This window comes from Porites lutea, chromosome 6, assembly GCF_958299795.1.
Source record: "Porites lutea chromosome 6, jaPorLute2.1, whole genome shotgun sequence".
NCBI classification, from domain to species: Eukaryota; Metazoa; Cnidaria; class Anthozoa; order Scleractinia; family Poritidae; genus Porites; species Porites lutea.
In genome coordinates, this window is record NC_133206.1 from 26394364 (window position 1) to 26410920 (window position 16557).

At 39.9% G+C, this 16557-nt stretch overlaps 2 protein-coding genes across 3 annotated transcripts; both read left to right on the top strand.

The window, feature by feature from the left end:
• The first annotated feature begins 919 nt into the window (after positions 1 to 919).
• LOC140940961 (uncharacterized) lies at positions 920 to 16333 on the top strand. 2 transcript variants are annotated; one of them, XM_073389923.1, is made up of 8 exons: positions 920 to 1057; positions 1803 to 1901; positions 3242 to 3388; positions 3986 to 4074; positions 5016 to 5096; positions 5209 to 5290; positions 5957 to 6058; positions 16191 to 16333. In XM_073389923.1, exons 1-7 carry the CDS (start codon positions 956 to 958, stop codon positions 6032 to 6034), a joined length of 678 nt encoding a protein of 225 aa, XP_073246024.1. In that variant the 5' UTR covers positions 920 to 955; the 3' UTR covers positions 6035 to 6058; positions 16191 to 16333. The 2 variants fall into 2 exon arrangements, with proteins under 2 accessions (XP_073246024.1, XP_073246023.1); XM_073389922.1 differs by lacking the exon at positions 16191 to 16333 and having other exon boundaries at positions 5957 to 6376.
• Positions 10953 to 16118, top strand: LOC140941084 (transmembrane protein 26-like). The gene is made up of 3 exons (XM_073390049.1): positions 10953 to 11487; positions 14164 to 14314; positions 14793 to 16118. The coding sequence occupies exons 1-3, from the start codon at positions 11294 to 11296 to the stop codon at positions 15858 to 15860; spliced, it is 1413 nt and encodes a 470-aa protein (XP_073246150.1). The 5' UTR covers positions 10953 to 11293; the 3' UTR covers positions 15861 to 16118.
• Positions 16334 to 16557: the final 224 nt, after the last annotated feature.

Genomic DNA, 16557 nt, shown 5'->3' on the forward strand with positions numbered 1-16557 from the left:
ACTCACCGACAAAAAGGTATAAATTTCCCTCAGGAATGAGCTAACGTTGTCATGGAAATGAAGTTTTGGATTTAATTTCGGCGTTTTTCATTCAGCTACACAAAAGATAAAACGGTTTTCCAGTATATTTTATTCTTCAGTTTCTTCTCGTTTTTTGTCTTTTTTTCTTCCCTTCTTCCTTCCTTCAGTTTTTGGTTCTTCATGTACTCAATATCCACTGGGTGAGCAGAGGGGGTAGAAAGAGTAGGCCGGATCGTCCAGATTTGTATTCTTTTAGTTGGCTGGTTAGTTTGTTACCCGGTTAGTTGGCTAGTCAGGCTCTGTCCATCCATAGTCGGATGTCGCTCGTTTATTCCAATCCGTACAGTGTTGATCCTCCAGCATTTGTCCAGCCCAATGTGCCCTTTCTTGGTGGCTTTAACCGGCTGGATTAATTAAACCGAATCCTCAATCACTACCGAATGATTTATGGTAAAGGTTACTAAGTCAACGATATTGACCCTCGAAAAACGGCCCAGGACCTACTCCGGGGGCGCGATCCATTCAACCAAAATTTCCGGAAATTTCGGTCCAAAACTCAATGGATCGGTTCGGTCCAACCGGAAAAGTTTCGAAAAAACGGGTCCACCTTTTGAGGTGGTCCTCTTTTCCCGGTCGGACCGGTCTGAATTTTGGTTGAATGGATCGCGCCCCGGATTTTAGTTTATAGGGATGATCGAAAACGTGAATTTGTACCACGTGACCAAGCTTCCTCTGCCTGCGTAGCAAGCGCGCGTTCGTCGAGAACGTTGGGATGAGAGCAGCTTCACGTTGGTTTTGTCTACATCAGTTGTTTTGGACTGTTTTTAGCTGTTCGCTTGCCATTTTGAGGAATTCTCAGCTAAAATATGTACTCAGGCCCCATTATGGTTAAGATAACCGTGGGGCACTGGAAAGAGAAAATGAGAGCAGCAATATGTCTCGAGTGGAAATTTGTTCTCTCGCTTACGAGGGAAAATTTAAAGAACTGAAGGAGAAAATAGATTTGAAACCAAGTTTAGCAACCAAACTAGACGAGGTAAGACTTTGGTGAAAATCGGGCCTAGTTTGTTTGGATGTGAGGATGAAATTCACGTATTATTTACGCCGGGGAATGAGCAATATAACATGTATACCATAAATCATCTAATAGAAGCCCTATCAAATAAATGCCTCTTGTCTAATAAACACCCCTCTGCACTTGTAAGTTTGTAAAAATTTACATGCCCCTCTCTAATATACACCATAACCTGTCTAATAGATGCTTTGCTTGACAGTTGCTCCAAAATACTAAGAAAAAGTGAAATGGAGAAAAACTTTTCAGTTCATTCACTTTCTTGTTTGAATAACAGAAGTTGTGCATTGCATCTTGTTCAATGGGACGTTCAAAATAAGGATTCTGCCCTTAAAGTTGAACTTTAAGATATGATGTGGATCTATGAATGGAAGAGACATGTCAGTGGATGACAGTTTTGTGTAGTTTGTTACAGTTCTGAGAATAAACACCTCTCTCTCCAATCTGTCCAACACCCCCACTTGAGCTCCCAAAATTTAGAAAACACCCATTTATCTTAGTAGCCTTGGGTCATTTACCATCTGTAGTTTCATATTGCACAGTTTCTTAACATCAAATGGCCCAAGTTTGGTACATGTATTTCTATAGCTAGGAGCATTAACCTGCAAAACTAACAATCAGAATAGGCTACTAAATTCCAAAATAATAAGGATGGTTACTGTCTTGAATTAATGTTAGGGCAGTCATCATAATGTGTATTTAATTTTAGAATGAACGAATGCCAATTCACTGGGCAGCGTCAGGTGGACACACTGATATTGTCAGATTTTTGCTCGATCTTGGAGTGCCAGTAGATAACAAAGATGATGTAAGTTTTAAGTTTAAAAGTGTGTTGTGTCAGAAAAATACATTTTAACTTAGTGCTTATTTATGCACACCCACTTATTCATGAATGCCCATTTACAGTACTATTATTTTTATTTGATCTTGAACTACACCCAAGTAATCTGGGCACTCATGAATGCAGGTAGCCTGAAATTTATCCGATTTCTTCGAGTCGTTTTCTCCTCTCAACAACGTCTGAATCGACGGGCCGTTAATGCCATCCAGTGACGTCACTCACTACTCGAAAACCTGGTAGCAATTATTGGTTGATTGTCTAAACATTTGCATATATTATGTATAATTATGAAAAATTTTAGCGGGATTGTCGCTTGATATTCAACGGATCCTATCCCTGGCATTGTTTCATGTAGTTCAAACATTTCGATAAGCTTAATCTTTATCTTAAACAGCAAAATTGCCCTTGTCTTCGAAACTGAAATGCTAAATTGAACTCCGAATGAAGAATCATTGGGGAGAGTCGGTAGGTTTTTCATTTAGAGCTGCTTTGTGGTTTCAGCGGCCAGTGATTTTGTTTACGCAAAGTTTTCTGAGATCAATGTTATAATTCGACCTTCTTGCTATTTTCACCGTCAAGTGTAATGATTCTGTTAGCTTTTCTTTCTTGTTTCCTTGTTTTTTTTTTCTTCGTTAAGGACCAAATAGCTTCTTTTCAATTAAAGCAAATCATTGTGTTTTTGAACTAAGTGTTGTATGTGTGTGTTTATTTCATTGCGTGATTGCGACCGACTTTGATTATAGAATTCAGTACAGCTGGTTCAGAGTTGTACTGCATGCAGTTGATAGTTTGAACGTTAAACATGAATTACGATCGAAAAAAGTAAAGTAATTCTGTATCATGCAGACATTTTTTAACAATATTTCTTGGTTTGCCACTTGAAAATCGTGTTTTACTTTTTGCATGAATTAAAGCAAAGGTCAAGGAGTAGTGACGTCACTGGACGGCATTAACGGCTGGTCAATTCAGACATTACTGAGGGAGTAATTACGACTCGAAGTAATCGGATGAAATTCAGGCTAAAATGCAGGGGACTCAGAATTTCCTTCTTTCTTAATTCCTTGGCTTGTAGAATTGTCAGTTAAGATATTACAAGTAATAGCCAGCTAGTTTTCATAAAATAATTTGCTGTCATTTCAAGTGCTAGTGCCATCAGCTCTTGAATCCAATCAATCCCACTGCAGGTATGTAACCTGTGTGTCACCTAACAGTACAAGCTGATTTGAAATAACTCCTCGTTTTGTTATCTCCCCAACCAATGGATCAGTTTCATAAGAACTGAGTGTATTCTACTGCTGTCTTTATAGTCACACTGGACACCACTCATGATTGCTACATCAGCTGGAAGAGATGCAATTGTTTCTATGTTAATTGGTCATGGAGCTGATATAAACAGCTCAAATGAAGGTGGACAAACAGCATTACATTATGCAGCATCAAGAAACAGATATGAAGTATGAGAATCGTACATGTGGTACAATTTGTTTAAGTGTTTAGTTAAGGATTTGAGGGAAATGGCTTTTTCTTTTTCTGACCTAGTAATCAATTTTGGGCCAGTGTGCTGATAATAATTATCATAGTAATAATTTATTGCCAAGCTCAGGGGGATGAGGTAACAGCTACGCAACAGCCACTGAGTCTGAGCATCACAGGTGGGAAGAGTGAATGTTGGAACTTGAGTGGAGCCACGTTTTCATTTAATATATATCTTCATCGTATCAAAGTAGGAGAAATGCTTTCATAAGTTCCTATCACAAATAGCTGATCAGGTCATGCTACAAATCTACAGAAATATTGCTGATGTGTTATGGTCTGTGAGTAACATAAATATATTTTTTAACTTCTAACATGGTAGTTAAAGACGCATTTTTTAATGTACATTTCCCATTCTTTCAAGAGAAAAACTATTCATAATGATCACAGGATCATCAATAACTTTTTCTTCAACTAATTTAGTATCAATTTATTCAAAAGCTCATATTTTTCACTGAATTCAAAAAACAGCTAGATTATCGGTTATTGTGGAAATAATGAGTCCTAATTGATGTTAGATTGCAGAAGAGCTTCTTCAAACTGGTGCACATGTTAATGTGCAGGACAGAACAATTGCTGGTACTCCTCTGCATCGCGCTGCATCAAGGTACAATAGACTTATGTCATAATGCTAGTTGAAGAAAACGTTGGCCAACCTATCTGCAAGTTGACCACCTTAGTAACCAAAAAAATGGGCATGGCAGTTTTTAAAAATGGGTGGATTGTAGAGGAATATTAATTAGCCACTGGAGTTCCATAAACTCTAGCACTTTTTTTTAAAATAGGGCTGGCCAAATACGGTAGCAGAAAATCATCATGCTTTTCTCAAACTTTTCATGATAATGTTTATTCAAATATTTCTGTAAATGTCTAGCTCACTGTTGGCTGGTTTTTGGTGCTAAAGGTAGTTGTTTTACCTAATTTCTCAGAAATGTCTTAGAGAAATCCACTTTTAATATAATAACAAATTAATTTTATACAATGTGTCAATGAATCCCAAGTGTGGGAGACTCCCATATAAAAGTGACTGGGATGCTCATTGTCTTGCTTTGGGGTGTAAATTGCAGATTTTGGTCTCACGTAGGGTGTTTGGGATGGAAAGTCACCATATTTGTCCATTCAGGTATCTCTTAGCACTGTGCATAATGAAATTTACAAAAAATGCCCTGACCCTGACCACACAGAAATCTCCCTGGGGGGTCAGTTTAAGCTTGAGTCACACCCACATTGGTCTCCCTGAGGGATTTAATTTGAATTTTCCGACGAGCATCCCCGTCACTTTTATAAGGGAGTCCCCCCGGCGATGAACAATGGTAATAGAACTGAATTTATTCCAGGGGAGGAGGAGGGGGGGTTAAAGCCATGAAATGATTAGGCAAAACCCAGACTTTATAAGAGTTCAACTTAGGGCTTTATATGACTGGCCAGATTCCAGAGTTTTGTTAAACACCAAAAAAAAGTGGAAAAAGGCAAAAAAAAGCGAGTATTTGCAGGTTTGGTTAAAAAAATCGTTTATGGTAAGCCTTTGCCTCTGGTTTGTTTTGAAAGAGGTCATTCCAAGATAGTGAAGCTCCTATTGAAGCATGGTGCTCGTTGTGATATACAGGATGCAGAGGGCAACACAGCACTGTGAGTATAAACCCACCTATATTATTTAAGCGATACAATACAATGTACCATTACCCCGTGTTTACTTCTTTAGTGCTATCAGTCTGATTATCTACAATGCTTTTCTCTTCAGTCACATGGCTTGTCAAGAAGAAAGAGCTGAAATAGCTGTAATACTAGTAGAAAATGGAGCGAACCTACACATACAAAATAAGGTAGGAGATTCTAATCATGAATCAAACAGATATTTATCTATATCTCACTGCCATATTTCAGGTCTTTACAGTAAGTTACAGAGCACACCTTTACTTAGTGAACGAATTAAGAAGAGGATAGCGATGTCTTCAGTAATTCGGGAGTCAACGTGGTCAGGTGGAGACTAAGTAGTTCACTTGTTTCCTAGGGTTGAAGGAGGGGGACGGCTGAATTTCAGGTCAAATTGTTGGTTGTGTGATCAGAACGTAGACGCCGGACTTAAGTCCCGCGGTTTACTAGCTAGAGAATTGTTTCAGGGTAGTGCCGAGTTCACTTGCTTGGTCAGGGGTGGAGCTAAGTGTCCACGTCAGTACAAAGTTGTCAGGGGGTTCAAATAATTGGGATGTTGATTACGGGTGTTTTACGGATTTTTGAAAACGCTGCTAAGAGGGCCACGGAGAAATACCGAGGTGCTTTAGTTTGTCTTTATAATGTTGATGTACTTGAATAGTCTAGCATTCGTATTGGGCCCCGCCAATCTGCTGCCTTATGTACCGTTATCGCAAGTGAGTTACTAAACCTTGAAATTACTAGTTTTGGTTACTCACCTGTTTCTACTTCGCCGTGATAACTACAGTACATAGCTTACGATCTTCTTAAACACGCTTTATATTTGTCTTCTTTAGGGAAAACTGACCCCCTTGGATCTCGCCAACAAGGGGCTTGCGAGACAGCTTATTCAAATGAGAGATGAGTATGACTGACTCCACATGTGAAACTCGTGGCAGGCAAGTCAGCGTCAATTTCCCAGCAGTTTTTCACCTCACTTACCGGAAGTAAAGAAAATGTTAAGAAAGGAACATTCTTAATGACATTATTTGAAGTTATCAGAATTAAGTATAGAAACATTGAGACCCCTGAGCTATTATTCCATTCTAAGTTCATTAAAAGTACATTTTTGCTTTTCTTATGCATTTGTGTTAAACGCTAGATACCTAGTCATGATGTACAACTTAAACAGATTTATTACTTCTTAAAAGTTTAAATTGTACATAATCAGAAACTGTTTAAAAATCAGTGGTAGTAAAAGTTGGCCGGATTTGAAAGTTGTCTCTCAATTTTGTTCAAAGCGTCCAAGTAACTTCTGAGGCAAAGAGGCGATCAATACGAACTTGAATCGCGCGGAAAATCTAAGCGTACAAAAACTGCGTCGTTGAGTAATTGTAGTGGGCTTCTAAGTTCCCTTAGGCCAAGCTAAAAGCACCGGTTTATGCTAGCAACTCCTCTTTGTGGTTTCGAGGCTGTGGGAAGTCCACCTTGAAGGCGGTAACTGTAGTGAGCCTCGCCAGCTACAGGCTAAGTTCACTTGAGGGGCCGAGTTACCTGCGGTATATCAGATCCGGACAGATGGGGTTCTTTCTCCTTGGCCGGAATCCCTTCTAGATACCCTGCGAACAGAGGTTTCTTTCTGGCATCGCTATTAGCATTTACGAAGTCGTTCTCGTCGCTTGTCAGTCGCGAAGTTGACCTACTGCGCGACAAGCGACGGGAACGACTTTGAAAATGCTAAAAGCCATGCCAGAAAGAAACCTCTGCTTACAGGGTTCTTCTAGAAGAAGGAAAACTCCGCATCCAAACCAGGTCTGGCCACCTGGAGAGGGACAGGTTCCAACAGGCTCATATTGCCCATGACACGCCATACGAAATGACAGCCATTTCTCAGCCCATACAGGATCGGTCATCGCCCGGCGTAATAAGGACCGCACCTGCCGCTGCGCACCTGAGCGGAGTTGGGAAGTATGCGGCTCAGAAATAACATCTTTATTGGCACCTGGAACGTGAGAACCTTGCGAATGGCAGGAAAAAAGAAAGAACTAACATATGAGATGAGTAGCTACCACTAGAACATCGTAGGACTGCGAGGTTGAAGAACTTTGGTCAAACGTCCACTTAGGAGAGTCATAAATAATGCTTTAGAGGCAAGGAGGAGGACAACACGAACAGAGCGTTGGATTTCTTGTTCACAAAAGCATTTTGACCACTGTCATGGGCTACCATCCAGTCTCAAGCAGGCCTATCATGATGCAGTTAAGGACTTCTAGGACCACCTGCCGGAAGTCTTGGATCAGTTCTCCCAAGTGAGAAAGACATCCTTGTTGTGGTTTAGGCGATTGGAATGCCAAAGTATAAGAGGACGCTTTTAAGAACTGGAAAAAACGAAAGAGGTCTAAGGCCATAACCATATTGATTACATTATGGTTAGGAGGCGCTTTCAAACCAGTGTGAACACAGCTAAGACCGCATCTTCCCAGGGGTCACATCGATTTAGTACTGATGACCTTGCAGCTCCGTTCGAAGAAGATAAAATCTCAAAGACCCTGATGTACCAGTAGCCTTTCAAGCAATGATTGGAAGATTTGCATTGCTTACCATGCTCGATGTAGGTGACACAGAAGTGGACACACTAACAAAAACCTTCAATACAGTAATGACTGTATCAGCTAGCAAGATATTTGGCAAATGCCGAGCAGTCAAAAAACCGTGGGTCACAGATGACATATCGAGTGTATGTGTCGAACGAAAAGAACTGAAGAATAGCAGACATGAGACAGAGGAAGAGGCAAAAAAGTACAGAGCAGGAAATCAAGAGGAGTCTTGGATTGTCGTAGAGTCTCAAGATGGTGACATTGTTTATAACAGCAAGAAAGCGTGTCAGCTAGTAAAAGTTTTAACTAACACAATACAAGGATAAACCAACACCATACAGGACAAAAACGGGAATTGCCTCTGAAGCACCACACGTGCGAAAAAGGTTAGACAGAATACTGCGCAAAACTGACGCAAAACTGTACAGTCACATAGTTCAAGGTGACCCAGAGGTTCTGAATGTCCCACCAGGAACTAAAAGTCATAAATACCCAATCTTGCGGAAAGGGGTCGAAACAGCTGTGAAATCGCTAGAGAAGGAGAAATCTCCAGGAATAGACAATATCCCGAGGGAGCTGGTGCAAGCAGGAGAAGATGCCGTAATAACAATAGCAGAACAGATCTTCAACCTCAGATAGTGTGTGAGAGGTACCTCAAACATAAAAAAAGGCTTCTATAACGTCTTTGGTGATTGTTAGACGACGTTTGATGGAGTCGAGTTGTGAAGTTCTACTATGAGGCTTTCCAACATTAAATCCAACGTGATCCGAGTTGTAGAGAACTTCTACCTGACAAGTCCACCAGTGCAGTTTACGTGGAAAAATTGCTGGTTTTCCTCTGCATCGCGCACAAGACAGTCTTGTGCAACTTATCTGCATTTATGTTTTTGACCACCTTATTTACAAAGAGAATGGACATGGCATTTTTAAAAATGGATGGATTTGTGAAATTCTACTATGAGGCTTTACAACATTGCGGCCAACCTGATCCGAGTCATAGGGAACTTCTACAGGCCACCAGTGCAGTCTACCTCAATCGCGGCATAATAAAAAACGACGGTCGGAGTCAGACACACAAGGTCGTCTGCTCTCACCGACTCTCTTTAACATGCTTCTGAAGAGAATTATGAATGACGCACTGGAAGATCACAAAGGAACAGTCAGCATCGGAGACAGAACAATCACAGAACAATTGCCGATGACATTGATGACTTGGCGGGAAACGAGGAGGAACTAGCTTCTCTGATGGATCGCCTGGACAAAGACCTGTACTGCCTTTGGCATGGAAGTACCGCAAAGAAGACCAAACTGATGACTAACAACACAGATGGCATCAGCGTTGAAATCAGGGTCAGCGGCGAAAAACTGGACGAAGTTGACACTTTTAAGTATCTGGGCGCACTAGTCAGAGATCAAGATTCCAAGCCTGAAGCACTATCGAGAATGGCACTGACGACAGCGGCACCGTCGAAACTGAAGCGGACCATCTGGAACGACAAGAATATCTCCCTTAGCTCAAAGGTGGTGCGTTACCTGCTTGTCTCGGTACTCTTGTATTGCATGCCTGTGAACCCTGGAAATTGACAGTGGATGTCCAGAAGAAATCGCAGGCTACAGAGATGAGATGCTTTAGGAATCTGCTTGGTATCTCATACAAAGAACACATCACCAAGGAGGTAGTCAGAGACAGAATCAGGCAGGCCATGGGGTCCTATGATGACACTTTACAGACTTTAACCACGGTAAAGACACGTACATGTAAGTTCAAGTTGCCCTGACAACCTAGCAAGGAACAGTGCAAGGGGGTAAATAAGAGGAAGATAAAAGTAGTGCTGGGAGAAGAACATCTCTGGTTGGACGGGGTTGAGGTTTTGCCACGCCCTAAGAGGCTTGAAACAACGTCAAATGGAGGGTAACGGTTGCTAGGTTAGTGGCGCCTAAACGTTCATCCGACTACGAGATAAGTGCAAGTGAAGGTGCATGGTTAATGTAGTTTGTATTACTCTTTTACATGGCCCTCCCTCTATTGTCGAAACCCGAAATTGACTCTGTAGACTTTCTGATAGTCCGTTTTAGTTGCGTTTTGTCGCTCAAAATAATAAGTAAGAAAAACTGCAAGTCTAGAAATTGCCATGATTCTAGTCTTTACGTCGAACAAAACATCCTCCCGGTGCTTTATTAAAGGTTGATATTTTTTGTGTATCTAATACTCTGGTATTATTTACCTTGAATCTGAAAAAAATTCATGTTATCTGCACACACTAACTGTGAAAGGCTCGCGAATGTCGTTTACAACCTTTAGAAAATTTTCCCTAGCTTTTATTTTTGGCAAAAACTTTCAGTCTTCAAAACTCCTGCCGTAATCAGTGGCTCTAAACTAATCTGTTACCTCCCGCATACCTCGCCGTTATTTATACTGGCATTTTTTTCGAGGTTGTAAACGTTATATTTATTTCGAATTGTACCGTTCTCATGTCAAACTTCATGGGATTTTTTTGTTTTAAAGCTCCTACGCTTCGTTTTGTAAGTGCTTTTGTTTTACAGACCCTTTACAGTGTGCTTAGTTACACTGGCCTCCAAATTTCCATATAATTATATCATCAAAAAGATCTATATTTCTTACGCACTATGAGCTGCTATTTTCCAAAAACTTCTAAAAAAACGTATGAAAGGCAGATTCAAAACTGATTAACGGACGGGTGTGATTAAGCGGTTACTTTGTGAACTTCGCGTCCAGAAACCTTTGGAGACTTAAAAACTGACCCTTTGGCGCTTTCAAAGTTTACGCATTACTATACGGACAATAGATTTTTAAGACAATCAACAGAGTTATTTGATGGAACCTACTGCACATGGTTTACAAAATGTAAACAGAGACAAGAATCGTTTGTTATTGGATGGATGGTGTTTAGAGATGCAAGTGGGATAAATAGACCGTTGAGTTGGTTTACCATTTTGTTTCTGTTTACACTGGTATTAACCCTGATGTTGCCTTAACACTGAAAAGCCATGAAAAGCCGAAAGTCGGTTGTGGCACTTTGATGATAGGAGAAGTTTCATTCATTGTTGCACTCGTTTTTACGAAAGAAAATAGGTTACGACATGTATCTTACATACAGTATTCTTAAAATTGGAGGTCCTCTCTTCCTTTCTTATCTTAGTCACTATGGTTAATTCGCCTTAGCCAACAGAAAATTGTATCTTTGGCAACAAACTCTGGAACTTTAAGAGTTTGTCCTCGAGGTATCTTATTGAAACCACTGAAAAGAGGAAAATAAACTGTTAGGACTGTTAAAGACCTCTGCTGACGCGACGTTTTACTGTCAGATCGAATGTAGATTCTCCTAATCAACGTTGACATTACCCTATTAATATTCGACTACCATCTATTGAGGAGTGGAGTTATAACAAACCCCTGTAGTGACAAAGGTGAAATCTTTGGTAGCCAAGAAACAAGCTGCATTAGTGTATTGTGCCGGTGAATTTATACAGCGGTTGGCGTATCACTCAGAACTGAACTAAGGCAAATTGCTGCCGGATCACTTTTGTAACTTTCGCCGAGTATTAACTGGACACCGAAACCTTTGATCGTTGGTTATGGAGAGAATTTTCACGTACATTGCAGCCTTGTTTACACGTCTACTATTTTCATTGCATGCAATTGTGATGATTTACTGGTTGGTGACTTTAAAACAAGACGAAACGTACTTTCTTTTCCTGCTTCTTCTTGTCGCTCTACTCGTGGAAACAATATTTACTGTTGGAGTACGCAAGGGACATGAATACAGCTGGTAAGTATAACAATGCTCCGCCGGTATCAGACGATAAATAATACCATTTCTGGTGAAATATTAAGTTTCAGCGCGGTCCCCGCATGCCGTGTTAATATTTTAAACACGACAGGATATTTTGTCCTTATAATTCAAAAGATGTCCAGCATGTTATAACTGATAATTACAGCAAGAAAAAAACACAAGAAAATAACAGTTATTATAGCTAAAAAAATTCAGGAAAGGTTCGAAACAAAACTTTTCGTTATCTACTCTACATTGAAATTATTTCCTCCTCGTACAAGTGAGTCTGTACAATATGGGAAAGTTGATTGAATAGGGTTAAAAATACGAGATCTTCTAGCTCGATTACCAGTGGCTGTTGGGCAAACGATCCAGGGTTCATTTAAGGTGACGTGCAAAATTTCTTCTTCTTCTAACTCAAACATACTGCGTTCCGTTTGCTTTTCATTAAGAAGATCAAGGAGAACTTTTTGAATAAAACGAAGCATTGCAATATACTTATTGAGCCAGCGGGTAGAATGTCTGACCTGATTGTCTTTCTTATATTGAGAAACCCCATGAAACATCGTTCTCCAAAGAAAAAAATATCCAGCGAAAAAGGGTCGCAGGAAGTTTGCAAACAGCTTGAAGTTTTTATTCGAACTTGTCTCGATCGCTTTCATCCATAAGAGTCTTATGTAAACATTTCCTGAATACCACCTACTTTCTGTTTAATTGAATTCGATTTTTCTGGAGCTTGGCAACGAAAACCCTCTTTGAACAAACTCAAAGAACTTATAACCTTTTTCGTGTATAATCGATTTTCCTTCAGTTCCGATTTAGTACCTGACTATGGGTTGTCTTAAAATATTTTTACCACTTGCGTTCTGCAAAGTCACTCACTGAAAAAAAATATTTATTTTAAAAGTCAATGTTGTTAACATAAACGAAGCAATGTGAGGGAAACACTTAATATTATATTTCATCCTGTAAATTTGTGTCTGTGTTGAATTAATTGTCCCGATAACAGAAACAGGTGAAAAAGTTGAAAGGAAGGAAGAAGGGAAGACAGAATGAAAGCGGCACTATCTGAAAATATGTGGTCGCCAACAATTTTAAGCGCGTTTGCTAGATAGATGGCTCTTGATAGCGTTTTGAAAGCCAAATCTTCAAGCCACTGAAAGTTTATAACTCCTTTCCCAATTTGCATTGTTTTATGCAAATATTTCCGCTCTGAGGTGCCCAACCGAAATGTCACTTTTTTTCTGTGTAATACGTTCAGAGCAGGTGCTGTATTTTGAATGAAGATCTCGAAATTAAAAATTCCAAAATCCACTTATTTCCTGAAAACCGTTTTCAGAAAAGTCCATTATTTTCAATTTACTATTGAAGTAAGCAATGTAGCAGTCGAAGCAATGTCTCTTGGCAACCTTTTATTCGCTTTAATAAAGAAAATAGTTTCTTACTCTTCACTCTCTAATGTTCTTACCGCAGTCAATTATTGCTCTTATGCATGAATCAACCAAATTTGCTGGAAAAGCTCCACTGGCCACTCGATAAATATTGCCTTGACAGTGTAGTATTGGTCATTTTTTTCCAAGATGAGGTGATTTGTTTTCCCTTTCTTGCAAAAAAAAGAAAAAAAAAACATGCCGCCCATGATACAACCACAACTGCCCGAGTTTTATATGCGCCAGGTAACATGCGATAAATATAAAAAAGTTTGACATCCTTTTTGTTTTTCCATTGTAAAATATCACTTATTGCCCAAGGCAAGGATAAATCTCTTTTAAGAACCAATGGCCATAAGTACACTTAAAGGGGAACTGCTCCGAAAATTGTCCGTAATTCCACTCAAGCTTTGATCTTATTCTAACAAGTATTCATCTCAGCCGTGAATCTCAAAAGTGGTGATTGCAACGGCCACCGAAAATTAGAAGGATTTGTATGAGAAAAACAACTTTTGCCACCCAGTACCGCTTACATGGTTTTCCATACAAATCCTTGTAAATTGTAAAATTTTATACTGTCGTTAAATCTTTCCTTTACGCACTAAGGGCTCAAATTGCCTTTATGAAGTAAAAGGAGATTTGAGCCCTGTAATGCTTAAGGAAATATTTCATGAAAGTTTTGAAAATTTCGAAATTACAAGGATTTGTATGGAAAACCATGCAAGCGTGACTGGATGACAAAAGTTGTTTTTCTCATACAAATGCTTCCAACTTTCGGCGGCCGTTGCAATCGTTTCCTTTGGAGATATACGGCTGAAAATTCTCAGGTTAGCTAATTTTAATATGCTCTTTCAGCTCGTGCGAACAAAATCTTTCAAAAGTGAACTGTTTTCGTGTTTACCGAAAGTTGATCAGGTGATCAAGTCATGTAAAGAGCCTATTACTTCATCAAACGATTATTGCCTGATATTCTCTACATACCTCTGAAACACCATTTCTAATAAACGGTAGCAATACAGGCCGTGAGGCTGGAGGGAAGAGAGGGGAACTTAAGATGGTTTACGTTTGCACAAAGGGTGGTTTACGTGATTTGTATGGGCAAGTTAGGAATAACATGCATACAACATGTAACATTGCAGTTCTATTTTAAAATATAATTGACGTCTGATATCTTGAACATTTTGCAAGAAAAGCTTTGTTATATTAATGTGATTGATCCGAGAGCCCTGTTTACTTCATGCAGGTTCTGTCCAAGTATGTTCTTATACTTGATAACCATGATACCCTGTGACTGGATAGCAAAGGTGCAGGTGCTTGACTGTGTTGCATCCAGTAGTGACGCGGACAACTCAGCCTGCCTCCGAGCTGTGAATGATTCAGCTACAATATATCAAGTAAGAAAGCTTGTCTCTTTACTCTAACACAATGTCCTTGCAAAACTGACCACTACAGAGATACACTAAAATGTTTAGTGAATACCGGTTTAGTAGAACACAAAACCCAGTGAAGGAGCATCTGGAATAGTACGCATGAGGCGTTGCATAGATGTCAATGCTGACGTGCGGCTGAGAATGATCTGAAGGAGAGGAGAGTGACAGTGTTCAAAAACGTAAATGCAATGTGTGGGGTGGAAATTGAACCATGAGATGAGACTATTCACAAGTTTCCCGTTGGCTAACCTGAAGATCAGGCCCAATTTTAGCAGCTCATATTTACCAAACGTAAAGAAAACAGAGCCTGATCTCTGGTTACCCACTGGCTCGATAATTTTACTGTGCTTCCAGTGAGTTATGCCATAATCAAAGATGATTCATGCCTTTTGTTACAACTGTAAAGAGCTGTCTGTAAAATCTAATTTCTCTTGTGTTTTAGTTTTTGAAAGGAATTCAAATCACCGATGATGAAAGGTTGTTGTACACTATGGAGCAGGCTCTGGTACTGATTCTGGTGATTGGAAGGTGGCTTCTTCCAAAAGGAGGCATTACACGTGATCAACTGTCGCAGTTGCTACTCATCTACATAGGTACAGCAGCCGACATCATGGAGTTCACGGAGATCATTAAGGAAGATGAGATCAGGAGAACAAACCCCAAAATGCTTCAGAATACTCACTTTGTAAACGCTGTGATTCTATTTTGGAGCGTCAGTCTCTTCCAGTTCCCACTGACGGTTTACGCCATGGAAAGAACTGCGCAGAGACTAGAGAAGGAGAAGGCTCAGCTGGAAGAACAGCTCAGAAAAATCAAAGAAGAAAAAGATACACGATGGAGGAGAAATCAAGTTGCGCCCTCACCAGCTTTGTACACCGTCAAAAAGGGCAATAATAAAGCGGGCACTGAACGGGAAGAAATACACGTCAGATATATTCAGACCAAATTTGGTTTGGAAATCAAACCGGAAATGACGTCAGTTACAAGTACAGACGAGGAAGAAACTATTGACAAACATGTTCCGCTTGGAAGATGCCCTCGGTGCTGGTACAAGTTTAACAAGGCTGTTAATGAGTTAGCTATCAAAATGCAAGACTATACAGAGCTTATTAGCCTGCTTATACCTATGCTAATGCAGGACGGGCCATTCCTTATAATTCGCTTAATTGTGATCGCCTATTATCAAATTTACCACGACACGTTGTACTTTCTAACAGTCAAGAACGCCCTTGTTGTAATGCTTCAGGTTTATCGTATATTTGTTTTGTACTACAAACCACCGGAAGAGGACATTGACGACTTTTTTCCAGAAAACGATGCATCGCACAGGCTGCGTAATGTACAGACCGCCATTAAATCTGTGCAGCACACGCGCCTTGCCATCAGACTTGTGTCCAGGCTTCAGCGACAAGCAAGGTGGCATCGCGGACGTTTTAAAAGGAGAAGCGTACACACACCTAATAATCAAGTTGAAGCTGACAATCAAAGAGATCAGATACCTGATGTATAGCAACTTCCCATTTTTGTATGGACTATTGTACTAAGTCATGGATTCGTTCAAATGGTTCGTTCTCTCTCTCTCTCCCCCCACTTAGAACTGAGATTCTGGTGAGTGTCTTCCATTATGGTCAGAACCTTTTCCATGCAACCGTTTGTTAGATGGACCCGAACCACGCTGCCCACCTTACACATATTGGACTATTTCGATAAGAGAAAAAGATCTTGTGCCACCTTTGTTGCTTTTGGATAGGCCGGCAAAACTGTCCCCCAACCCTCTTTTTTTAGAGTATTTTTAAGTGCTATTTTTTTATATATGGACTGTTTTTTTGATTTTCCGCAGTTTTCATGCACTGTCCATCTGTGATTTATGTTGGCAGTGGATCTTCGTTAATATTTCCGTTGTAAGATACCGACAAAGGAGACTCTGCAATAGCATTTGTGAGCCGAGATCAGCAAGGCCCAATTAAGATGACATTTCGCGAGGTAGCGATTTTTAAGAAGAAATTAAGTAACATAATATTTACCAGGAAGAAAAATTAGATCGGTTAAAAAATACTATACTTTCTTTTAAACTGAATGTCTGCTGCTCGTAACCATTTTAGATTATTCTTATAAATGAATGTACGTACTAATTCAACAGTTGATTTGAATTAAATTCGCGAACACGGTTGATAATCTAATCTGTGATAGTTACTGTGATCAGGCTG

What these genes read in the sequence shown, in the direction of transcription:
- LOC140940961 (XM_073389923.1), top strand. Translation starts at nt 956, where the DNA reads ATGTCTCGAGTGGAAATTTGTTCTCTCGCTTACGAGGGAAAATTTAAA. An exon ending in CATCAAGAAACAGATATGAA is followed by an intron (nt 3,389 to 3,985) that starts GTATGAGAATCG and finishes AATTGATGTTAG; the next exon opens with ATTGCAGAAGAGCTTCTTCA. An exon ending in CTGCATCGCGCTGCATCAAG is followed by an intron (nt 4,075 to 5,015) that starts GTACAATAGACT and finishes TTGTTTTGAAAG; the next exon opens with AGGTCATTCCAAGATAGTGA.
- LOC140941084 (XM_073390049.1), top strand. Translation starts at nt 11,294, where the DNA reads ATGGAGAGAATTTTCACGTACATTGCAGCCTTGTTTACACGTCTACTA. An exon ending in AAGGGACATGAATACAGCTG is followed by an intron (nt 11,488 to 14,163) that starts GTAAGTATAACA and finishes TACTTCATGCAG; the next exon opens with GTTCTGTCCAAGTATGTTCT. An exon ending in ATTCAGCTACAATATATCAA is followed by an intron (nt 14,315 to 14,792) that starts GTAAGAAAGCTT and finishes CTTGTGTTTTAG; the next exon opens with TTTTTGAAAGGAATTCAAAT.